The 27,029-nt window shown below is 36.5% G+C and overlaps 1 protein-coding gene across 1 annotated transcript; it reads right to left on the reverse strand.

The window, feature by feature from the left end:
• Window positions 1-8,519: 8,519 nt before the first annotated feature.
• Window positions 8,520-14,371, reverse strand: G6PD (glucose-6-phosphate dehydrogenase). Its single transcript, XM_057309980.1, is given in 8 exon segments — window positions 8,520-8,583; window positions 8,585-8,687; window positions 8,690-8,869; window positions 8,872-8,973; window positions 8,976-9,249; window positions 9,251-9,631; window positions 9,633-9,750; window positions 14,286-14,371. Coding segments are annotated over 8 exon segments (1,308 nt in total).
• Between the last annotated feature and the right edge of the window lie 12,658 nt (window positions 14,372-27,029).

Raw genomic sequence — 27,029 nt, forward strand, 5'->3', positions numbered from 1 at the left:
ATACTTTAATTAAAAAAAAACTGACTTGAATATGAAGTCCATTTAGGAAAATCAGAGCAAAGAAAAGGCTTTGCTTTTATTTGTTTATCAACTACTCAACTATTTTATGTTGGTTGGCCTTTTCAAGATTGAGATTGAAAAAATATGTATAATATGTATAAATGAACTTGTATTTTTGTATTTATCCTTCCATTTGAATTTCTACAAACTCAATTGTAGAAATAATAGTTTTACTTAAGAAGTAAACTTTGCTGTCCATTTACTTTTAAATGATTTCAAACTTACAGAAAAATTGAAACAACAGTAAAAATAAGTTTCTTTTGAACCACATGAAAGTATTTGCTGATTTGATGTCTAATCTTTCTCCTTACTTCAGTTTGTATTTCTCACGACCAGGGACACTCTCCTATATAACTAAGGTATACTGTCAAATCAGCTAATTAACATAAATACCATCTGATCTTAGAATGAACTCATGTCTCAGTAATGCCTTTTAGAGCAAAAGGTACCAGCTGAGGATTATACTGTACATTGCTGGCTCGTCTCTTCAGTTTTATTCAGTCTGGATGAGTTCCTCAGGTTTTATCTTGATTTTATGACCTCGATATTTTGAAGATTACAGGCTATTTTGTAAAATGTCCCTCAAATCACATTTGCCTGATGTTTCATCAGGACTAGATTCAAGTTATGTATTTCATACAGGAATATCAAAGGAACAGCTTTCCAAATGTTGCTGTATCCTCACGGCATCCTATGGGTTGGTGCAGTATGTCAATTTGCCCTGTTACTCATGAACTTCCTGTTGTTAACATTATGAAGGTACTTACTGTCTGCCAGACTTCTCCAGTATACAGTATGCCTCCCCATCACAATTAATAAGCATTTTTCTGGGAGATGCATTGTAATTATGTAATTCTTCATACTTCATTAAAAGCTCAGTTTATTCAACAATTTATTTTTATTTATATGTGGTTGTGATTTCCTAATTTATTTAGTGGGATATTTTTTATTTCTATCTTAATTTATTTTGATGATCAAACTGCTCCAGATTTGGGAAGGGAAATTCTACTATTTTGTGTCCGTTTGTAACATTCTTCTTTTTTATTAAGCAATGCCATTCTTTCTGGCGGAAGATATTCTCTGCTCTTTTTTTATTTTCTTTGCCCCAGCCCATGAATCAGCAATTTCTCCAAGTAGCTCTGTTTGTTTTTGTTTTGGGGCAAAAATGTTAAGTAGAAACCAAGGTACAAGTACTAGATGTGCTGATTTTTATTCCATGCCCCAAGCCACCTCAGGGGACATAATTAGGCTCTACATGTATGCATCCATGCACATATAACGCATTCATGTTAATATCTATAATTTATTTCTACATCTATTTTTATATCTTTTAATAAAAAGCCATGACTTCACACTGAAATACTCCATTTAGATTCAAACTACAAGGCTCATTCTAGTTTTTCCTCTTCTTGAGTTTCTTCCCCCAAATGCAGTTTTCATCACTGCATGTGGGTTTCAGCTCTCCAAGTCAGGATGTCCTCCTCACCCCACTTGAGCTCTGTCATCCCACAAAGACTGCCTCTCTTTGAGATTTGGTTTCTGATACCCCAAAGATGCCGCCATGCATGCATGACCCTCTCACCATGATTATGCCCTGGTAGCTCCCATTCACAGTTACTTTCCTCATTGCAATCGGCTCTGTTTGTCTCCTATGAGCAAGCCCTTCTCACTCTATTTACTCTCTTATTGAGTATCCCTTACTGATTTAGCCTATTGCATAGTTTCCCTGCTTCCCCTTTCTGGCACTCACTCTAAACATCATGACCTACACTGATCAGACTCTGATATCCTATGCCAGTCTACTCCTCTGCCTATGTATGCTCTTCTCTCCCTTGCTTTTGTTGTAACTTTCCAAGCCTAGCTTCTGCTGCTCTCCTGAAAACTTGCCTCGGCTCATCTAAACTCTGACATTGCACTTTGAGCTCCCCTCCACCTCCTTCTCCAAACTCCACAGTGGCTACCTTTCGTGCTTTGCTGCACCTAATAGTTTTATGCCTGAATTTCTCAGGAAAGAAAGGCAAGAGAGCAAATAAGAGAAAGAGAAAGATGAAGATTTGTGTTTTTGAATCAACTCATCATTCTTTGTACTACTATGTCTAAAAAACTTGATATAGTCTTCCCAGTTTCCCATTTATCTGTTCAATAAAAACATACTGAGCCTTTATCGTTTGCACAGCATTTTACATTAGCCTTTAAATTCACGCTTCTGTTCATTTGAACAAAGAAAACTATTTCCCTCAGATACAGTATTTAGACTCTCATGCCAAACTGAAAAATTCAGTAGGCAATATACTGAGATTAAGATGTGTTATTTCACTGATAACTAATCACTATGAAAAATGTTACATTAACATCCATCCATTGTATTTCCTTTTGCTGTGAATATGTACATATTTTAGAAAATTGGTTGTTAATAGTTTGGAAACTAACTGTGAGCTAGAACCCATTTGAAATAATAAGATTTCTTACATACCCCTTCATTGGATCACTTTTTCTTTTAGCTTAAAATTGACATTCAATATCATGATAGTAATGATATATACCTATAGCACTGCATGCCAGCAATGGTAACAGAACTTACACACTAACCCTATTAAATAGGTATTTTTATCATCACATTTAACATATGGAAAATCTGAAGTGTTGTTATTTTTCTAAGCTCACTGATCTTGTAGTAATGGGGCATGGAATTGAACCTGAGTTGTTATAGTTACTTATTTGACATTCCTAATTTTTATTTTTCACATTCTGACACCCAACCCAATTCTCACCAGAAATTCGATTCTATCACTTTATTATATACCTAAAACATAGCAAATGGCATACATTGTATAATTTCTTTTATAATAGCTATTCACATTGTTTAGAACTTTCACACTGTGCACCCCAACTTCCGTAATTTCTGTCTACTCATTCTTGTTCTTGAAGACCTAGGACAGGAATCACCACTTCATTTTGAAAACCAGTATTGACTACTTGCCCACCTCTAGACTGGTTAAGTTATACTCCCTATATACTCAAGTGTAAAATATTCAAATAAAGTTGACTCTTTTAAATGTATTTATTATTGAGTTTTTATAAATTATCTTTTTATATCCTTTGTAAATCTACAATATGATCCTTATTATTTTGGAGGTAATTTCCAAATTTCCAATTCACCTTAACCTTGTCTAAGCTATGCCAATGACAGTGCTTTAGAAAGAGCAGATGGTTATTTATTGTTTAATAGAGAAAAAAAATAGGGGCGCCTGGGTGGCACAGCGGTTAAGCGTCTGCCTTCGGCTCAGGGCGTGATCCTAGCGTTCTGGGATCGAGCCCCACATCAGGCTCCTCCGCTATGGGCCTGCTTCTTCCTCTCTCACTCCCCCTGCTTGTGTTCCCTCTTTCGCTGCCTGTCTCTATCTCTGTCAAATAAATAAATAAAATCTTAAAAAAAAACACACACACACACAAAGAAAAACCTATCTTTCTTTAAAAAAAATAAAATTAAAAAAAATAAAAAAATAGAGTAAAAAAATGAATGGGTTTAATTTTTGGAAGGACACAGTCTCCAAACCTGTTCAACAGAATGGTTACTCTGTAAGACTTCGTATTAGCAGTTAGAAGAAAATGTTTGCTTCAAGATAAATATTACTGATATAGTTTAGATTATTTTTTTTTAAAGATTTTATTTTTTTATTCGACAGAGATAGAGACAGCCAGCGAGAGAGGGAACACAAGCAGGGGGAGTGGGAGAGGAAGAAGCAGGTTCCCAGTGGAGGAGCCTGATGTGGGGCTCGATCCCAGAACGCCAGGATCACGCCCTGAGCCGAAGGCAGACACCCAACCTCTGTGCCACCCAGGTGCCCTGATATAGTTTAGATTATGGTTAGCTACAAAGAGTGAACCTCTTGCTCATTTTCTTCTTAGCATTTTGACACACATATTCTGTATCTGAGGACCATAGTTCCTCTTTTTGGACGACTACTTTAAAGAGAGAAATCAAGCCTGTGGGTGAAATCAGTTTTTGTGCACTGTTGAATACAAAATAGTCTATGGTGTGTGGTAAATTCTAATGTGAAGTTGAGCTATTAATGCACACAAAAATGACATCATGATGCATTAAATCTGTGTTTACTCCAGAACAATTAATTTGCCCTTTGTTTGTGAACACACTCCAGAACATTAACCTGCCCTTTGCTTGTCAGATTCAGGGAAAGAGTACCAGCTTGCAGATAGTAAAAAATATTCCAAAATAGGGGCACCTGGGTGCCTCAGTGGGTTAATCATCTTCCTTAGGCTCAGGCCATGATCCCCTCGATCTTGGGATCCAGCCCTATGTAGGGCTCCCTGCTTAGCAGGCAGCCTGCTTCTTCCTCTCCTGGGCCTCCCTGGTCATGCTCTATTTCTCTCTCTCTCTCAAATAAATAAAAATTTAAAAAAAATTACAAAATAACAATGGACTACACTGATGATCCACATGGATGGCCAGACTGCTTCAAATATTTTCTCAAGTGACTCTATGCCTTCATGATCAAGAAAGGAAAATCCCCATTTGTTTACATGTATCTCAAAGGAATTTTTTTTCACAACCTAGATTACAAATTGTTCTAATAAGCACTGTAGTAACAGCAGGATATCTGTTTCCATGCAACTTTTCAAGTATGTGCAGAAAACATGATAATATTGTTGATAGTAATGTAACATAAAGTAATTTGTATTCTATATGCATAGCTTATTCATAAATAGAAGTTGATATATATATTTGGCATTTCACTTTCTGTATGTCACTGGATTTTCAATTTGAACACCACCTTTACTTCTCCTTCTCAATTATATTGTTTTTGAATTTACCTTTTCCTTCTGAAGTAATAAATGCTGTTCATGGAAGCTTTGCTTCAAAATGGCAATGACATATTAATAAAAATGAGGCTCTGTATGTATAATTATATACCATGTAGGTATCTTATTTATACTGCTTACATAGAAACATTTGTAAATGTTTGAAATTAATTTTAGGATTATGATGATCTTTTTACATTCTGAAATAAATAAGTTTTAGCCACAACTGGTCTAGAAGTAGACCTATATAGCCTATTCCTGTGTACAGACCACTTCTAAGATTAAGAAATAGGATTTGTAGAAATCTCTTCTGCCAGATTATATAAAAGAGTGTAATCAAAGGAAGATATATGAGATGTTTTGGATTAACAGTTCTCAAATTTTGGTATTTGGGCCAGCAGTATTGGCATAACCCATGAGCTTGTTAGAAACGCAAATTCATGGGCCACATCCCAAAAGACTGAATTAGAATTTCTGGGAATGGGGCCTAGAAAATTGTTTTAGTGAGCTTTCCATGTTATTCTGTTTAACATTAAAGTTTGAGAAACAGCAGCAAAAATCAATCTATCTAATCTCATCTAATAATGATTAAATGAATAAAATGTAGATAAATATTTTAATATATAAATAAATATTTAAACCTTCTATGCTAGATCTAAATGTATGGTTCTAATTGCTGGGTCTTTTGCATGCTCTAGGTCATATAGGCATGGGGGTTATCTCTTGGGAAGACAAAAGATAAGTGTCAGTGAGAGCATCAAGTCATGTTGGGGGGAACATGGAACACATATGTTTCTCATGACCAGGAGTCTGAAAGTAACTGGGGAGAGAACATCAGTGATAGGTTGTAAAAACAATCAGGACCTTACAGTATTAAAGATGAGAATCAAAGGATCACATACAATAATGGCCCTGTTACTAATTGAGTCTCCTATAATTTTTCTCAGGAAACACAGACAAATATAACCACTTGATTATAAGAAAAGCTTGTAAAATAGTCACTTAAGATTTTTAAGGATAATCTGTATATTATTTAGAAATGTTTAAAGCATTCACTAAGATTTTACACTTATCTTTTTTATGTTTTTAAAGACTTTGTGTTTTTAGAGCAATTTTAGTTTCACAGCAAAATTGAGAAGCTATAGTGATTTCTCATATACTCCTGGTCCCACGCATGCATAATTTCCCTCATTATCAAGATCCCCCACCAGAGTGATACGTTTATTACAATTGGTGAACCTACACTGACATATAATCATTCAAGTCCCTAGTTTGCCTTAGGGTTCACTCTTTGTACTGTACATTCTATGGGTCTGGACAAATACACAACGACATGTATCCATCATTATAGTACCATACAATAATCCAATCAAAACCTGTTTTCCAAAGTTACCTAGTTCTGCTTCTTTCTTCTTCATGTCTTTAAGGGAGGTATATAACAATTAAATATAATACAGTTAAATTAGTTTGTAGGGGACTGCATTTCATCTTGGGTTTTCCTAATATTCTGGTTGATGTCTTTACTGTTATTATTGCTGTTTGCTTGTTTTTAAAGTTCACTCTTTGAAGTTACAATCCCATAGGTTTTAGCAAATACATATGCTATTTGTACCATTGAATAGTTCCATTGCCCTAAGTATTCCATTGGGTAAACCCTTTTTAGTCACATATTTCTCCTTCCCCAACCTTATAGGTATTTTGTCCCGAAACAATAGTTCACTTCTTTCTATTCCTGTGCAGTATTATATTGTATGAATAGACACAGACTATTCCCCTGCTGAAGGGCAAATGAGTTGTTTCCAGTTTCTGGCAATTTTGAATAAATCTTCTATAAATTTCAATATACAGGCTTTTGTTTGAACATAAGTATTCAATTTGCTTGGGTAAATATATAGAAGTGATATAATTGGTTCAAATGGTAAATGTCTTTTCAACTTTTTAAAAAACTGCTCAACTGTTTTTCAAAGTGACCATAACATTTTGCATTCTAAGCAGCAGTGAATGAGAGTTCCAGTTGCCCTGCATTCTCTGCGGTATTTGGTATTCTCAGACTTTTTTCCCCGTTTGCATTGTTTTTATCTTTATTTTTAGCTATTCTAATAGATGTATGGTAGTATTTTGTGCTTTTAACTCTCATTTTCTTAATGATTGATACTGGACATTTTTTCATATGCTTGTCAACTATATTTTATTTATTGAAGATTGTGTTCTATTTTTGACCACTAATTTGGGGGACTGGTTTGTTTGTTTGTTTAAAGATTTTATTTTATTTTTTTAATGTTTTTTTATTATATTATGTTAGTCACCATACAGTACATCCCCGGTTTCCGATGTAAGGTTCGATGATTCATTAAAATCGATGTGATGGATGGGTGCAAAGATCCACTTTCTCCACTCAAGGCAAGCCTCCTATGTAACTTCCCTTTGCTTATTAAAACTGACTATGGACTTGGGGGAAAAAACTGAGGGTTTTAGAGGGGAGGGGGTGGGGGGATGGGCTAGCCCAGTTAAGGGTATTAAAGAGGGCACATATTGCAGTATTGCATGGAGCACTGAGTGTTATATGCAAACAATGAATCATGGAACACTACCAAAAACTAATGATGTACTGTATGGTGACTAACATATCGTAATAAAAACAAAAACAAAAACAAAACAAAAACAAAAACAAAAAAACTGCCCACCAGGTCTCTCCCTGCCCTCTTAATACAAAGGGCAGTTTCAGATTACACTTGGGAAGCTCTGGTTGCAAACCTACAGATTCCCATCTATAAGTTACATCTTGAGGTCATGTAAGTCTTGTTTGAAACTATGTTTCTTTTAAGAAAAAAAATGGTCTTGCTTTTTTTTTTTTTTTTTTTTTTCCTGTTTGTGGATTTAATGGCAATGGATTGAGGTGGGGCATCCCATCTACTGCTTCTGCTTTTCCAGTAGCAAGGGGGGGGGGGCACCTATATATGGGCAGGGTGGGGATGGCCACAGAGTGGAGAGCTGGAGTGATGGGAGGCAGCTGGTGGTGCAGAGAGATATCCAGGCGGCCCAAGACATAGGGATTGCTGGGCGGCACGAAGATCTCTTTCCAGCTAGTGATCAGGAATGTGGAATGTCCCCGCGGCTGCTTTGGCTGCGGGCACCCTCTCACAGCCTTTGATAAGCACCTCCACGTGGATGCTCTCATCTCTTCCCCGCGACTTCTGCGGAGCTTACTCACAGCCAACAAAGATGTGAGCTAGACACTGCCCCACTGAGGCCCACCCACTGCCTCCCTGTCGCCTCTATCATCCTGTTCTAGGCCGAGAAACCTGGGATGGATGGAAGGGCTACTCTTCTCTTTCCTTCCATTGGGACTCAGTTCCGTGGACAAAACCTGAGGCGGCAGGGGACAGTCACGGTACAAGTCTTAGTGTTCAGTGCTGGAGGAATGTAACTGGACTCAGGCAGCAGCTGCAAGGGGCGGACAGGGTTTGCTAGGGGCCAGGAATGTCAGGCTGAGGACTATGGTCCTTAACTCCTCTCCAAGTGGAGTTGGGAAGTGAGAAGCTGGGAAGGACACAGAGCCAAGGAGGGGGCAGGGGAACCTGTGAAAGTTAACTTACTTGAAGGTGTCTGGGTACAGGAAGCTCACTGCTCCCCTCAGCTCAGCCACCGGCCTTTGCAGGGCCTCGGCTGCCGTAAAGGTAGGTGATGGGCTGGGGCTTCTTGCGCGATCTTGTGCAGCAGTGGTGTGAAGACCCGCCGCGCTTCCCAGAGCAAGTCACTGAACGTAAAGTGCATCTGCGTGCCACAGAAGTCGTCCAGGGTGAGGGCTCACGGGCGTCTGGGCGCTTCCCGTGCCTGTATCAACTACCATAAGCCAGGTCCAGTGTCTGCTCCTCGGGATTGAAGAACATGCTGGGCTTTTTGGACATTGTTTTGGTATGTGTGGCTTCTTTGGACTGCAAGCACTTCGCCAGCAACTTGGGCTTGCACTGCTGCTAGAAGCTGTTGCAGCTACCTTGCGGAACTGCAGCCGCACTTCAGCCTTACGATCTTTCGGGACTCTGCCACAGAGTGGGAAGAAGGGCACCCATCCTACCTCTTTGTTCTCTACACTGTGAAGGTGGCAATGGTGAACCCACAGGACACTGTGGGGTCGTCCAAGTGCACTTTGGTGGCCTCATTTTCTCCCTTGGGGTCCCCCCCACACCGGTCCGGGAGCACATTGTTCTCCAGTACTTCTGAGATACATTTTGACATCTTGACTTTCTTATTGCGGATGTTCTCTGAGTTAAGGGAGGCAGGCTTCTACGTGACCACCAGATGCAGCATCTGTAGGAGGTGGTTCTGCATCATGTCTAGGATGATAACAAATGCATCGAAGGAGCCCCCTGTGGCCCTCAGTGCCCAAAAGTTCCTTGAAGGTAAGAGCAATGTTTTCTTGCTTCCAAATGGGGCCAAAGATCCTAGTGGCAAACGTTGGCACCATGAGATTCTGGACCAACTCCTTGACCCTGTAGGGGTTAATGTGATAGATCCGTTCCTCCTGAAATTGGAAAGAGATGTGCTTGGATAGCGGCAGCCCCTCAGGAAAGGCTAGCCCCATGCTGAGGCAGTTCCAGCCTTTCTGGATCGTGCAGATCTCAAAGATGTTCTTGGTGACGGTTTTAGTGACTGTTCTTGGTGATAGATGGCATGGAGGAAGGCCAGGTAGTTGTGGCAGGTTGGCCTGTGACCCTTGGTGGAGGGTGTTCATGTGGCTGTTGGTAATACGTGTAGGAGGCCACATTACTGTACTCGCCAGTCATGGAGTTTTGGGCAAGGAATGCCTCCAGCTTAGGTTTCTTCTCTAGAGTGGCTCTGAAGAAGGGTTCATTCTCAGGTTCATTCTTTCTTATGCAAACAGACTTAATACTTGGAAATCACTGACAATGGCTGTACATTTTGGATTCCTTATTATTTTCCCTGTGACCTCAGTTCCCTGATTGGTTGAATGAAAATCATTAATTTGTGTATCTCTAGCTTTTTCCTTCTTGTAAAGGTGGAAACAGTGCTCATTCCTACTTAGTACTGTGTAAGCTGAAACCAGTAGCCTTATTCATTTATTTTTAATAAGCTTTAAATGATTTTTAGGTACCAAGTATCATGTAGTCAAATTATTAGGGAAATTCTGAAATATTTATACTATAAATGTTATAATTCTGGCATTTGGCATGGTTGTATTTTTATAGTTTTCAGTTAATACTTGTAATGAAGAATTTATGCCACCTTTATTCTCTTAATGCCATGAATGATTTGAGTTCACAATTATTTCTGATACCACGAATGTATCAAGTTTAGTGTTAGATTGTGTTTGACCTATGAGAGAAAACTTGGCCTTAAGTGTCTTGTGGCATCAGTTGAAAAAATGAGAAGAAATTTCAGAAGTGATAGAGAAGTTACAGAAGTAGAAAATATAACGGGCAAACAGTGACTGAGATGGTGAAAATTGAGGTGGGTATGGTTGTTATGTGCAAGGGATACGTTTTATATCTAACTTGGACCAGGTCAAGTGTTTGCATTGGAGAGGCCTGAATATTGTTATCTTAAGAGAAGAAAAAACTGAAAAGAATGCAGAAGAGTGTTGAATGTTAATATCATCTAAGTCCCATGGAATTACCTTCTTAGAGGGAGGAGAAATTGTTGGCAGATGCTGAATATATATTGAATGAGAGTTTAAAATATATTTGTTAAAATAACAACTATTTGTAGAAACATAGGCAGTTTTTTTGGGGGGGTGGTCGCATAAAGACTTTTGGACATAAATAAGCCTCTGAATAAAATTAAACGGTTTTTATATATACTGTGAATTTTGTATAGTATTAGTTTTTTTCTTATTCCAGATTTTAGTGCAGCCTAGATTAAATAATGGTTTGTCATACTATTCTGAAGTACATTTGACACATTTCAAATTTTGGTTTAGCAATAGTTTGCCTCATTTTACAATCATGAGCTGGTGTATTACTCAAACTCAGGAAGCTATTCTATTTGTGTAGAAAGTACATACTCTAACCTAAAATATATCAAGAAAATTCATTTGACAGATATTTAATAGTCATTCTAAAGTTATCAGTTGGTATATTCTGAGTTAAAATAACATATTAGGGATGCCTGGGTGGCACAGTTGGTTAAGTGTGTGACTTTTTTTTTTTTTTTAAATCTTTTTAAGATCTTATTTATTTGTTTGAGAGAGAGTGCTTGAGCAGGGGGAGGGGCATAGGAAGAGGGAAAAACAGACTCCCCACTGAGCAGGGAGACTATTATGGGGCTGGATCTGAGGACCCTGAGATCATGACCTGAGCCGAAGTCAGACACTTATTCGATGGAGCCACCCAGGCCCCCAAGGGAGCATTCTTGGTGTCAGCTCAGGTTATGATCTCGGGGTCATGAGATCGAGCCCTGCACTGGGCTTCACACTGAGCCAGGAGCTCGCTTAAGATTCTCTCTGTCCCTCTGCCCCCCACTTTGGTGCTTTCTGTCTTTCTAAAAAAAAAAAGAAAGAAAACAAAACAAAAAAAAATTAAACACTCCATGTGACTAGAAATTACTTTGTCTAAACTTTTTAATTTGTTTTAGAAAAATACTAGATTTAGTAAATGCGTTAGGCATAAAATGCTGTCTTATACGTTCAATTTTAGAAAAAAAATCATATTGGAATTAACATTTTCACGAAAACACTTTTGTAAACCAAGAAGATACCCTTTCTTTCTAATAGCCCAGAAGATAACCTTTGTCTGTAATAGGTCAAAAGTCCATTCCACTCTTTAGTAAGTCTTAAAAGACAAAGATACTAATAAAGAAAAGATATTTTGGGCAGAACAACAAGTACTAGCAATCCTTTGCCACTTAGGGGTGGAGTATTAATTCCAGAGCCTGTCTTGAGCCACAGAGTCGTTTTTCTTTGAGTTTCTATACTGATTATTGCTAATTCTTAGGAAAAATTATTCTCTCCACCCCCATTTAAACATCTGTTTGTCTTTGATCTACGGATCAACTAGCACAGAAACATGTCTGAAAAATCTGCTGTATTAAGCCAAAGGATAATTACTAACTTTTCCATTTTCCACTCACTTCTTTCAGATGTTAGTTGGCAACAGGCAACATGTTGGGGTTTTGTGAAGAGGAGGCAATGATTATGACAGTGAAGGAAAGTGTATATAGGGGTATTTAGGAATATGTCAATACTCATGTATTGCATCTGCATTGTATACATAGATCTGTAATATGTTTTTGGGGAGTGAATTAGGTTTTCCATAATAAACATCACAGAATGAGTGATTTAAATAACAGGAATTTATTTCTCACAGTTCTGAAGGCTAAAGTCCTAAATCAAGGCGTCAGCAGTGTTGCTTTCCTCTTCTTTCCTTTTAGAGATGGCCATCTTCTCTCTGTGTCCTCACATGGTCTTTCCTCTGTGTCTCTGTGTCCTAATCCCCTCTTAAAATGACACCAGGCATATTGGATTAGGGCCCATCCTCATGACCTCAATATGACTTAATTATTTCTTTAATGGCCTATCTCCAAATACAGTCACATTCTGAGGTACTAGGGGTTAAGGACTTCAACGTATGAAATTTGGGGTGACACAATTCAGCCCATCACGGGAAGATAGATAGAGTAGCTAGAAAACATGTATAGATCTGTTACTATTTAGACTGATTATCACAAAGCGACTATCATTAATTTGTAGGACACATAGGTGTGATATAACATTTAGTTTCCAAAGATAAGTTTGTGTTGTGAAATACATTTATTTACTTATGCCGAACATTTCTGCTCTGAATACCAGATCATTTTGTTCAGAAAAATAGGTCTGAAAATGAAAATTAATCTATATCACTGGCAAAAAAGCATTTTCTATGGGCAAGGCTACATGTACTTTTCAAAGGTTGCTGCACAAGTTGTCTCTTATCCTTTGCACTTTAAATACAGTGTGAAGTCTGGCATTTCTAAAATTTTCTCACTTTAGCAGCTGGTAAAAACAACCACCCTTAATAGTAAGTTTAGAAGTAATCTATGTAGTGAAAAGAACAAAAGTCTGATGATTTTACTTAGTAGTTGTGTAACTGTAGATCACGAGTTAACATCACTGAGCCTTGGTTTAATTATCCCTGAATTAGGAGGAATTATATCACCCTTGTAAGAATCTAGGTCATTATTTCTCAACCTAAGTACGATTGACATTTTGTAAGGGATAATTCTGTGTTGTGGAGACTGTCCTTTGTACAGTATGCGGTTCAGCAGCATCTCCGTCCTCCACCCACTATAAGCCAGTAGCACAACCCTCTTACCCTTAATTTTGACAATCAACACCATCTCCAGACATGGCTAAATGTTCCTCTGGAAGACAAAATTACCCCTAGTCGAAAACCGCTGTCTAGCTGTATGGCAGAAACAAATATTTGTGTATGAAAAAGACAAAGATTGCGAAAGAAGTCATACAGTTCAAGGTAGCCCCACTGAAGCTTTTAAAAAAAATATTTTTTTTTCCTAAATTCTCTGTAACCAAGAGAAAAGCCTAAAATTTTCAAGGAAATTACTAGAGAGTACTATTTAGAAAGCATTCAAGATCTTGACCAAAAATCTTTAGAGGACTGTAGATACTGATGGGCTTACAGAGAGGACCAGATACACCATCCTACTTTCACATTCTCCTTATTTGGCAGACATGCCTCCAGTTCAGTAAGTTTAGGAAAAGTACAGGAAAAAGACACATAGGAGAAAAAAAAAATCACAGGCAGAGATATTTATTATAGGTATAAGAACTTTAATATAGGGAAGAAGAGGTTTATACAACCTTTGCAAGTGCTGATGGGCCAGCCATCAATGATATCAGCCAGAGGCATTAAAGCAGGTCGTTCTCCACAGCAATCTGGAAACCCCCTAAAACTACAGAAAATGTTTATTCCACTGAGGATAAACTGCTTCTCCTTCTGTTAGGAAGAACTTCCATTTAATAAACTTGCCACTGTTGACTGCTGTTTGCCTATGCTGCCATCATAGGGGCTCATGTTGTCTACATGATTATCAAGTGTTACCTCATCAGGGTTGCCAGTTGTAGGGTATTCATATGGATGTAAATACCTTCTATGAAAATATTTCTTCCTCAGACCTACTTGTTACCAAATTTTCAATTATGTCACTTACATGTCTCTTACTGTGACGGTTACTTTTGTGTGTCAATTTGGCTAGGCCATACTGTCCAGATATTTGGAAAAACACTATTTTAGATGTTTCTGTAAGAGTTTTTTTTTTTTTTTTTTTTTTTTTTTTTAGGTAAGATTAACATTTAAACAGGTTAAGTAGGATTTTGAGGAAAGTAGATTCCCTTCATAATGTGGGTTGGCCTCATCCAATGAGTTGAAGGCCTTTATAGAACAAAGACTGACCTTCCCCCAAAAGAGAAGGAATTCTGCAAAACTGACTCTTCCTGGGTCTCCAGCCTGTCCACTCTCCCTGCATTGTCAAACTCCATAATCAAGTGAGCCAATTCCTTAAAATAAATCTCTTTATTCTCTTAATGGTATCTGTTAATAAACAAAAATTCTTTGATTTAAAATAGTGGAGGTGTGAGGAAGTGGAGCAAATCCCTCAAGACAAGTATAAAACTTGACAAAATTATTTAAAAAAAAAATCAGTGCACTAGAAATCAACCAAACATGACAAGACTTTGAGAAGCACTTACACGTGAAAACTGCTAGTGGGAAGTTTTTGGCTTTCTTGTCTTGGTGCTTTACCATCTTGCTACCTCAACCTTATTCCCAGCTCAGGTTACAGAAACCTGCCCTCTTTCTGGGTGGAGGGGATAAACTCACTTCACTGTGTCTGATAGAGCAGCTAAACCATTGTTTTGGAAGTTAGAGGGCCATAGAAACCGAGTTAATAAATTCTCTATACATTTCTGTCTGACTAAAACTAGATATATGCTGGAGACACCAGATAACAGAGAAAATTGGAAGCCTGAGGAAATTTGCAAACTCATTGAACCATTGAATGTGACCCTCAACCCACAATCAACTCAGAGGGCAGATGGTGGCAGCCTTACTGGCATAAATGTTTTAGCATAAACACTGTCCGAAATACTGTCTGCTAAACTGTATAGACACAGGGGACATACCTAGGCGTGTCGGACTTAAACATATAAACAAAATACAAAGTAGGGATATGTGTGGCTGTACATTATGGGGAACAACATTTCACAATTGAAATCCAGGCAAGATAATTGTTTACTAAAACCAGTAATATTTAAAAGAACAAAACACAACCCAGAGATTTTATAAAACAAGGGTATACACCTGGACTGATTCTGTGCAGTGATTTACTAGAAATCTAAGGCAAAAAAGGAAAAGACAGATTGGAAAGGAGGAAAAAAAAACTTTACTTGCAGGTGATATAATTATCAAAGTAGTCTCCTAAGTCATCTGTAAAACAGCTACTAGAATTTTGGGTGACTTTAGCAAGGTCATATATATTTATAAAAGATACAGGTTGATATGCAAAATATCAATTGTATTTCTCTACTATAAACAAAAATCCAAGGACAAGTTTTCAAATGTTCTATTTAGAAATAAAAATTTGATACAATGAAAACACAAGATCTGGGGGTACCTGGGTGGCTCAGTCTGTTAAGTGTCTGCCTTTGGCTCAGGTCATGATCCCAGGGCCCTGGGATCAAGTCCCGCATCAGGCTCCTTGCTCAGCAGGGAGCCTGCTTCTCCCTCTGCCTCAATTTTCAACTTGGCCCCACTGTGTTGATAATTATAATTACTGGAAACTCCTTCCAAATTCTGAAAAGATATTTTTATTGGAATTTTAGTTTTCTATTAAGTTGCGAGTTTTGTCTTTTTATTTATTTATTTATTTATTTATTTATTTATTTATTTATTAACTGAAAAGGTGGTAGAGCTTCCACCAAGAGAGATAGCTTCTTGTTTAGACATGTATGTGGTACCTGGTACAAGGCAAGTTACTAAACCTTACCTAGAACCTGAAGGGTTGAATAGAAATTAAAGGTAAGAATAGGGCAAAGAATATACCAGGATGAGGGAAACATAGGTACAAAGTCAAAATTTTAAATAAAGATTTCTGTCTGCTGATTAGTTCTCTTGCTGTATTCTATGTATCTTTAAGTCTTTTAAAATAACTTTTATGAGAAAAGGATAAATAAGCAAATAGAATGAAATTATAGTATATAGATTTTATCCTTTAACTTAAAATAATGATAATTTATTTTTATTTTATTTGAATTTTTTCAGATAAATTTTCATATAAAATATTAAATAATGGCTTACTGGTCAGTTAATGTATATAAAATATAAGGTACTTAAAAATAAACTATAAAATAAAAACAAATAATATTATTGCTGATATGTGATAATTCCATTTTTTTTATGGATTAAACATGTTTTTACATACTCATCTGGAAACCTGAAAACTATGATATGTTTTCAGAGAGAAAGATTAGTTTGTTCGTTTTTTTTTAACCTACCAACAGAGCATGCAAGAAGCACATTTCCCTGTGACAGACTCACTAGTATTAAGAAAACATAAATGTTTTTGCTGTTGTTATGTTGGTTCTGGAGTGAGGAGAGAGCCTTGTTTTAGTAGTTCTTAACCTGAAAAGGTACACTGATAAATTCATTATGCATTTGTCAGAGATCTGTACATGGGTTGTATAAAAGTTTATTATTTTGTTTTTAAAACAAAAAGCAAGCATAAGAATACAATGGGATGCATCTTGATCATGATTCCCTCTGAAATGATTATCTATAAACAGCCTAACCGTTAGGCCTAAACTGTCCTGCTGAAGTCCACAGTCCACCTGATGGCCTCTATTTGCAAGCACGGCCGTGTACTAAAAGGGTCATTGCTGCGGTCTGAACTATGCCTCCTACCCATCTAACCCTGCTGAAAGTCCTGTGAGGTAATGCTATATCCTTATTTTATAGCATATAGAGAATGTGAAACAGGGAGGTTAATGACTAACGCTGATGTCTATGAATCTCAGCTAAGAACCCTCTTAGTGGGGATCTAGTGTCTATAGTTATAACCTCTGCACTTCATTGCCTCCATTAGCACGATATGAAGCTTCTTAAGGGTCTTCTCATGTTTTCAGCCCTCTTTCAGTAAAAGCAAATATATTTTTCCAAGAAGCTTATTATTTTCAGCTCACATTCTCGTCTACTTTCAAGGATAATTAACTTATATTGAAGTTTTATAAGTTTCCACTGATTGTTTTAGGTGTGACATGCCTTAGAGAATTCACAGAGATATATTATCTGCATGTTGAGAAAGTGTTTTTTTTTTTTTTAACATTGTAGGTTTTAAAGAGAATCCTAACATTTTTCAACTAGAGAATTTCAGTCTTAGAACATAAAATCCAAATCAAATTTTAATTCATCTATTTTTCTTTCTTTCTTTAATTAATAGTTAAGAAATAACTAGTTCTTTTTAAAACTGGGAGAATTTGTTCTTTTTTTTTTCTTGTTCTCAGTGATTAAGAAATACTTTGGCAGAGTGCTCTAGAAGTCTTATTTCTCATAATCTTCTGACAATTAGATCACAGATGGAATGTTCTTTGCTAGATGTCTTGTTTAACAAAAATATTCTATTCCTCTGTTCTTGCTTTTTATGGCATCTGTTTTTCCAAGATGGATAATAAGCTTCTTTGATAATCTTTATAGTTTGATAAGAAATTATTTGGAGAAAGAAAATTTTAAATGAAATATATTTGACAAACATATTTGGTAATACTGCCTTTCTTTGAGTTTCACACACCTGACTTACTAATGTCCTATATATGTGTAGACAGTTGCACAGTGCCACTGCTGGTTACTCTAAAGCTTTTGACATTGATCTTCACCAAATTCCCCAAATGAATGGCAAAATTTGGTGGTGGAAAAAGGGGAAATATCTTATTTATCCCTTCCTGTTACTTCTTAAAGATCAACTCATTGCGTGACCAGTAGGTGCAAGATTTTATGCTAAACAAACAAAAAATCATGTTTGATAACTAGTTAATTATGTGTACTCAAAAGTAAGTTTAGTACAAGGCAAAATGTGATTCATGTATGTGCAGTTCGAAGAGTTGTAAATTGTGAGTGTGCATTTAATAAGAAAATAATAAAAGTTTAAGGAAATGATAGCATCTCAGATGGGGCTTGGGAAAAAAGTATGATTTGTATCAATCCATTTAATTGAAAGAAACTATTTTCCAGAAAAAGGAAGAAAAGAAAATATTTTCCACATCCAGGCATTTCTTTGAACTTGGAAGAAAATGATAAATGAGTCAGTCTTTATCTTAAATTGTCAACTTATGGGAAGAAATAGAGACATAAACAGAAAAATACAGTGCAGTGTGTTAGTTTCTGGTTTAGAGATGTACGTGGTAAGCTTTCACAAGGTTGAGGTACCAAGTATTGATAAGAACCTGAGGGATGAATAGAAGTTAAAGGTAAGAATGGGTCAGAAAGTATACCAGGATGAGGTATTACATATACAAAAACCAAAATGTGAGAGAAAACATATATTCAGCTAGCCGAAATAAGATACATATTATTTCAGGGCATGAAGTGTAAGATTTGAGTGGGAGGAGATGAGGCTGGGGAGGCAGAATATAAATAATGGTGTAAAAAATGCCAAAGAGGCTACACTTTCTTCTAAGAACAGGTGACTCTGACAATTGGAGGGTGACATGATTAAACTTGTACTTCAGCAGAATCACTGATTAAAAGAACACAAAATAAATGATAGAAAGGTAAAGTCTGTTTTGAGAATTCAGGTTCATGAAGAGAGTATTCAGAAATCAAAATGGGATTAGGTCCACAACAAAAATATTAAAATATAGAAGAAAAGAGGGGAATTCTATTAAATTTCTAGGAAAATTATTATCAACCCACTATTATATACAAAGCTAAAATTTCAGTTAGGTTTTGGGTAGGAACATAGTTTTTCAAAAGTGGAATACCTCAAAATTACCCTCCATATGTAGGCAAGCTACCATAGAGTGTGATCCAAAAATGAGAGATAATAGTAGAAAGGAGGGAAGAAGGTGAGGGGCAGTGAGAGAAGAATGGGAGAAGGAAGAAATAAGACAGGCATAGGATCTAGGAAAAGGAGGTATGATAAAGAGAGAAATAAAGAAATCTCCACTGTTAACACTGCAGAGAATGTCCAAGATGAGAGAAGGGCAACTCATATAACTAGGGTAAGAAGATAAAGGTGCCTCAAGATTTCTCTAGGGAGAAAAAAAAAAAAAAAAAAGCAATGAATCAATTACCTTTTGTGCCTGGCCATATTAGGTGAGTCCTGTAATTATTGGTTGGTATTTAAGAAAAACAAAACAAAACAAAACACTAAATTAAAAGATGAAGCAATTAGTAACTTCAGAAAAAAGATAATGGGCAAGAAGGAAAATGTAATCATATTGTACAATGTAAGGTGTTACTGAATAACACTTACTAGTAAAATAATGCAAATATTGAAATTTGATTTAACCATATATTTTAAACTAACAGGGAGAGAATAGAGGGGTCTTGTGTTTTGGGAAAAAGGGGAGCAATGATATGAAAGAAAGGAATTTCCCTCTTTTATATTTGGAAGATTTTAGATACTGTATAATATTAGAAAACCAAGTAGCATTTATTATTTAGCATTAAGAAGTAAATAACAGGAGAAACATCCAGAGAATGCACAGTGGTTGACTATGGATAGTGGACTTAGCGGGTGGAAGTAGTGGGATAAGGTATTGATAATTTTTAAATTTTAGGCCATGTAGAACTATTTGACTTTTTGAACTATGTATTTCAATGATAAAATGAAAAATGAACAATAAACAAATTTTAAGATAAAGGACTTATAAAAAATTAAAAATAAAGGACTTATAGGCTTATTTGGTAACTACCATTCTGAAAGATTTATCAGTGAAGGATCAGAAATGGAGAAAAATAACTTGAAATGATTACCAGTTACTTTTAAACTTTTTAAGGATTTGAATATCTGAGCATATGTGGAGGCAGAGGGAGAGGAAACAATGGTGTTGGAAATATTAAGATAGAAAAGAAAATCCTGGGGCGCCTGGGTGGCACAGCGGTTAAGCGTCTGCCTTTGGCTCAGGGCGTGATCCTGGCGTTATGGGATTGAGCCCCACATCAGGCTCCTCTGCTATGAGCCTGCTTCTTCCTCTCCCACTCCTCCTGCTTGTGTTCCCTCTCTCGCTGGCTGTCTCTATCTCTGTCGAATAAATAAATAAAATCTTAAAAAAAAAAAAAAAGAGATGGTCTCTTTAAAAAAAAAAAAAAAAAGAAAAGGAAAGAAAAGAAAATCCTGCTAATTGAACCACATCCCCTGGAAAGCATTTAAGAGTATCCTGTGCATACACATCCTTTTAATTAGTTCTCTTCGTTTTCTTCAACTATTGTTTAATAGTGATAAAGAAAAATCTGGTACCTTCCTCTTTTTTTTTTTCCATTCCACCTTGTTTGTAAATAATAACCTTAAGCATGCCATTGGGTTTAAATATAGTACTGGGCTATATCTAGCTAAAGAAAAGTTACCAGTTGAAGTGAAAATAGTTATAAGACCCCAGAGTATCATTTGATGTGTGTAAAAGATTTAGAAGACAAATCTAAATGCAGTATGTAGGGTGAATATGAAAGAGAAAAGTGGTTCAAAGAGATGGTTCTGACTCCTGGGGAGAAGGCTCTTGCTGAAATCATTGAGAAGAGACTTGGGAGAAACTAAGGAGGACAGATAATGCCTTCGCATTATAGGAGAAAGATAAAAGATTGTAGGAGAAGAGAGAACTTTTCCAAATGAAGTTTATGCTGTATTTTTTCCCTAAATTCTTGGGACTTTAATGTTCCTATAAAGGCTTCACATTTTGGTTGTAAGAAAGGGGGTTCTCTTGAGGTTCGGCTTTTCAGTTTTCCTGCAGAAGCTCTCCATTTTGTGATACTCAGAAAGATCGGAAGTTTTGCATATCCTTTCTTTTATCACTTCCCTTGAGGACAACATCTTTTACCCTCTGTTCTTCTCCAGAAGCACTGAAAGAGTCTACTTTTGCATGTCTTGTGATTTCCTCCTTTCAAAGTAAAACTGACTATCCCCAACATCATTCTCAAAACAAAGAAAATGGCTGTACTTTTAAGTCAAAATAAATCTCACATATTTTCTTCAGAATCTTCACTGCTAATTAATCTTAGCTATTTTGCACAAGCCCACACTGTGTATTTGAACAAAATTTTCATGACTTCCTATTACCTAAGAATTAAGTTAGAAGTTGTCTTGTTTTCTCTCGGAAGATTCCTACTAGTTAAACCATAGCAGATTCATCTGTTTGCACGTTTCTCTGGGGTACAGGAAGATGACTTGCAAAACATAGGTTTGTTGACACCAACAGATGTGGGTTCCCATCATGGCCTTTCCATTTATTAAATTTGGCCTCAGGGATGTCATTTATTTTCTGTGAGGACATAATATTACCTGCCTCAAAGGAGTATTGTGAGGACTGTGTTCTCCTTGAGGGCTGGTGTGCAATCTCTTTTATTTTTCTTTTTATTATTTTTGTTTCTGCACCTACCATGAGACCTCACATCTACTAAGTAACTCAACAAATGGCTATTCCCCTTAACTGAATGGTCATGCCTGTGATATATAAATGTGATGTCTGGCACAAGTGGAAGATTCCATGAGAAATATGCTTTCTTTTCTTTCTAGAATTATCTATGAAAAGGCTAATGGCTAATTTACTCTGTTTTACTTCTTTGAAAAACTACATTATCCCTTTGTGGCCTAGCCCGACAAGCTTTTGAGATGATATTCTTTATATGAAAGAGTAAAAGGATTTTCAAGGATTTTCATTTTGTATTATTTAAAAAACATACAATCCTGTTTGTAAATTGGAGACTGTGTCAATTATGAATAAATAACCAGACGTATGTTCTTTTCTCTTGACTTTGTATGTTATAAACATGTAAGACAACATTCCACTGAAAGGAGATTCAAAGTCATGCTTTTGAAGCTCTGTGAAAGGAAACCAATATCCCTTCCAAAGTTCAAACTCAGGCCAATGCTGAAGAACTAGACAATAGGAATGAAGGAGAAGGTTTGTACGAGGGGCGCCTGGGTGGCACAGCGGTTAAGCGTCTGCCTTCGGCTCAGGGCGTGATCCTGGCATTCTGGGATCAAGCCCCACATCAGGCTCCTCTGCTATGAGCCTGCTTCTTCCTCTCCCACTCCCCCTGCTTGTGTTCCCTCTCTCGCTGGCTGTCTCTATCTCTGTTAAATAAATAAATACAAATCTTAAAAAAAAAAAAAAAAGAAGGTTTGTACGGACTTGAGAAAACTCAAATCTTAGCCTCTCTTGAAGGCTGGATTGTTGTAACCCTTTAGTCTGATATGCGAAGCTAGAAGCTAGCAAAGGCCAAGGGACATGGTGGAGAATATGGCATATTTTTAAGGTTAGGATAGGGTTGTCTGAGAGGGCAAATGAAAAGCATAAGGTAAGGATGAGGAATATGGATACAATTTATTTTAAGCATCTGCAATATGCCCTGTGCTATGTGGATTATTAGACAAAAAGGCAATCCTTGATTCAGTGAGCTTGCATTTAGTTAGGGGACAATGCGTTACAATGAGTGTGTCTATAGGAAACATGTTTTTAAAAGAGTTCTATTTGAGGAAATCAGTAGTCTAAAGAATGAAATACAATTTCACTGGGTAACAAGAATCGCTGGAAGAAGAAAGAGCACTTGGAACTATATAGGGGGCTTCAGAAAACAAAGCAAGAAATATAAGCAGTGCTCAGATGACAAGTAACCCTAGATGCCATGCAGGGGAGTTTGGATTTGAATTTATTGAAAATAGGATCAGGGAGAAAATTATTATGTTCCTTTTCCTTTTAGAACTAACACTGGCAAAAAGGTGGTATATGGATCGGTGGGTGATAAGACTAGAGTCATGAAGATAAACTACTCTGCTTTAGAGTTATTAATCAATTCTTTTGTCAAACAGTTATTGATTGCTTACATAGTGCCAAGCTCCAGGTAAGCTAAATTTCTTTTTAAGAGGGACTTTAATAAAGGCAGTTACAGTAGGTCACAGAGTTGCTGAATATTTAGAAGTTTGAATTAATAGGACTGTCATCATTTTTGTAGGAGGAAGATCAAATTTTCAGAGGTCTGAGGCTGGCTAGTTAGGATGGGTGGTAGTCATGGTGAGATCTAGAAGTTGTCACCTGAAATCTTAGGTTAATTGAGAGAAAGAGGAAAACTGGTACAGTCTGAATAGGCAAGCCAAGATAGATAGGTGAAGAACACAACCAGGAAATTCGGTCAGAATAATATATGGTCCCAGTTTTCAGTCTGAGATCAGTCCTAATAGAGCTGGAGTGAGCTGAGTATAATAAATAGAATGGAATTCCTGCTATACAACAAAAGAAGTACTTCAACACTCAATCTAGGATAAGGGGCCATTTAGAGATCAGAGCAGAGAGGAAATTAGGAAAGAGCATGTTAGAATTCAGGTGCCACAGGACCACCACATGGTAGAACACAGCTTTCTCTTTAAGCATCCTTTTCTAACAAATTGGATGAGAGCTGCTATGTGTAGGGGTTTAGCGTGTGTGTGTGTGTGTGTGTGTGTGTGTGTGTGTAATGATTACAGCACAGACAAAAAGCTAAGGCTAAACCTTGTCATTCTTAGGCCAGATGTTCACCATGGTGCAGTGCTCAGAGCAATGCTCAGAAGATTAAAAGAAAAAATTCTGGCCAGGGCATTCCTTCAGTGTGCACAGTAAGCCTTGGTTCCCAGCTGTCTGTGTTCCATTAATCCCTGTCATGGGATGGAGGCTAGAATTTATGGTGCTAAGCATCTGTTTGTGTTTCTATTGTGTGGACAATTTGGAAAATGCAGGGGGTGACTTTCTTTACCTATGAGGCCAGAAGAATGTTTTGTGTGACCTTCTTCTATGAAAAGATTGAAAGAATTAAAAATGTATGTGAATGGGGTAGCCACATATATAAATTGTATCTGTGACCATGGAGTGTTCATGGGGGAAGCTTATGGAGTTTAGTTTTCCATTTTCTCTCTCCTTCCATCCTCCCTTCCTGCCTTCCTAGCTCACTCACTTCCTTCTTTCCTTCCTTTTTTTTTAATCAAGAAATGTATTTTTCCTACGAGTTAGCATAGTATTGAAGATATAAGGATAAATGTGTTCTGGCCTCAGGAAGTTCTCAGACTTGTGGAAAAATGGCATGTGAGTACCACAGAGACTTACATGAGACATACCAGTGGCATAGGTCTGTTTCTATGCCTCTTCCTAAAGAAATAAGGGAAGACTTCACAAAGTAACTTTTAACCTATATTCTTTAGTAGTGTTTTGGACCCTAAGAAGAGAGAAAAAAACATCCTACGCAGTGAACAGCAAGGAAAAGAAATGTAAAATATATGATGTGTTCAAAAAGGATTTGCTCATTTTGTGGTGTTGGAACATAGGGTGCTGGAATATGATTTGAGGGGATGTTATAGGTTATCCCCAAATTGTGAATGGCTCATTATCATGCAAAGTACTGAATATTATAAGGAGCATACAGACTATTTTACAGAAGGGTGATATGATCCAGTTTTGTATATATGATTTTATTTATTTATTTATTTATTTATTTATTTATTTATCTATCTATTTAGTGAAACCTGGTATTTTAGATTTGGTGGCAAATCCAAACAGCATGGCAGGGAGTGTACTACAAGGTGATGATAGGAAGAAGATTGACTGGGTAGGTACTTCTTAAGTAGGAATGGAAAGATATAAGAGAGGAATATTTTAGATATTTGGGATTAAGATCAGTGACTTCACTTGTGTTCTTTCAAGACCTGACTATCTACCAAATCCCCCAAACTAGAAGATACTAAGGATAAAATGTTGAATAAGAAACTGCACTACTCTATTAACCAAGCAACCTGGAAAGCCTGGATAAATTATACATGCAACCACAAAAGGCCATGCCTAATTAATTGAATGCCTCTGGTGGTCCCATTCACACCATTTGACCTTACCTCTAATTTCATATATGGCTTCAGGAGATAGTTTTTAAACATCTCACTTCAAACATATGCCACTTGTAACGTCACCTTCTCTCCTGAGATGTCTTATGTGGTACAGAAACTTGCAGGAGTCCTCCCATCAGACATCCATGACCAAAGGTGAGAAAAATCCAGAATAAGGGGCAGAAGCTGGGGATGATGAATATCAAAGCCTGAGGACCAGTTACAGCCAGATTATTTAATAAATCCTACAATACTAAGTCTTTAAAAGAGACCATGACTCCTCTCTCTCCTGCACTTTTGTTCTGTATGTGTATGCTGGAGGAAAAACTCAACAAGAGGGAAGAAGCTCTGGTGGATAAATCCTTGTTAAGGTCAATCTTTAGGTTGATAATTCTGAGAAGCATCTTACTTGCTGAAGCTACCAAATAGGAATGAAGCACTAGTTGGCTTCAGCGTTGACTTCAGTAATCACTCTTATAGTAGCTTTTAATTCTTTATCTTTTTTTTTCTTCATTTATTCTCAGGCTCTGGTTTCATATGGGTCCCTGAAACCACCAAATATAAAAATCAATAGGCTATAGACAATACTGAGGCTATAGACAATATTGAAAAGAGGGAATTTTATGAGCAACGTAAGCTAAGAGTGAGTGTATGCAGTTGCTAGTTGTTTTGGTACCCAGAGCAAACTGCTCAGATGGACTTATCCCTAGGCACCCTCCAACTTAGAATGTTTATACTTCCAGTTTAACTCTATTCCTAATTTAACATCATTAAAAGTTTTCCTTGCTAAAAATAAAGACTACACTTAAACTATTTAGTTGACTTCCATTCGCAAGTCATCTTACTTATGACTTTGAACCATATAAATGTCAAGATTTTTATCAGACTGGTTGAATTGGAAAAAACAGTTTTGTTCTCAAAAAGTGAAATAGACAGTAATAAATTTAATAGTAATAAAAATAGTAGTAAAATAATAGTAATAAGTAAAAAGTTAAAAAATAGTAATAAAAAAATAGACATAATAAAATTCTCTTTTCCCACCCTGAATTACATGACAACAACTTTATAGAGAATTTTCCCAAATATGCAAATTCCTTTGGAACTTTTCAAGAAGGATGAGTATCAAAAAAGCATTGAAATATATATCCCCCCATATTTAGCCTCCTTAATAAGCCTATAACATTAAAAGTAAACAAAACATAGTATAGTGAAATTCAGAGTGCAAATATTAAAGCTACTCAGCAAATTTTAAATCATTGGGTTATATTTGTTTGTTTGCTTTTTCTCTCTGAGTATTTCAGAGATTAGAAGAAGAAAGGAAAATTGATATTTTCACACATTTTCTGTTATTGAAGAAAATAATGCTATTACAGACCATGAAAAATGATTTTCATATGGATGATTTTTATGGTGATACTTGATAAGATTTGAGAGCTTAATGCTGAGTTATAACACAGTAAATTCCATGGAAAATGCATTGAATTGTGAGACTATAAATGGACCATATTTAGCAGGCAAGGCAGTCATCATATCCACATTATTTTCATACTGTGCATATTCCATCATGCTTTGGAAGCCACATTTAAAATGCAGAGCAGAAATTAGATATAATATTTGGAAGCAGTAAAAGATCTTTATACAATTTAGTCATTAGATTTCTGGCCCTATTTAAAGGAACATGACTGTATTTTATAACAAGAATTATTACTTCCAGTAGAATTTACAGTTATAAAATCTGTGCCAATTGTAGTCAAAATTTTATCAATTCAAATAGAATCAAAACCTAAAAAGGCACTAAATATATATATATATATAGATTTGATTAATGTGAAAATATTAAGTTTTGCATAGCCACTGTGTCATCATCTTTTGTTTCCTCACATTCCTTTATAAAGCAATTTTAGTAATCATGTGTTTTATTTAATAGCTAACAAGTATATTTGGGGGGAAATTTAGGATATTTTTCTTTGTCGAGTTGTGTCATACTGAATGCCATTGAAATGGCAGAAATATGGTTTTAAGAAAAGTGGTTTCCCAGCTAAATCGTTAAAAAGTACAGTTAGTCTAATATTTTATATTGAAATATA

Source organism: Ursus arctos, unplaced genomic scaffold (assembly GCF_023065955.2).
Source record: "Ursus arctos isolate Adak ecotype North America unplaced genomic scaffold, UrsArc2.0 scaffold_11, whole genome shotgun sequence".
Taxonomy (NCBI): Eukaryota; Metazoa; Chordata; class Mammalia; order Carnivora; family Ursidae; genus Ursus; species Ursus arctos.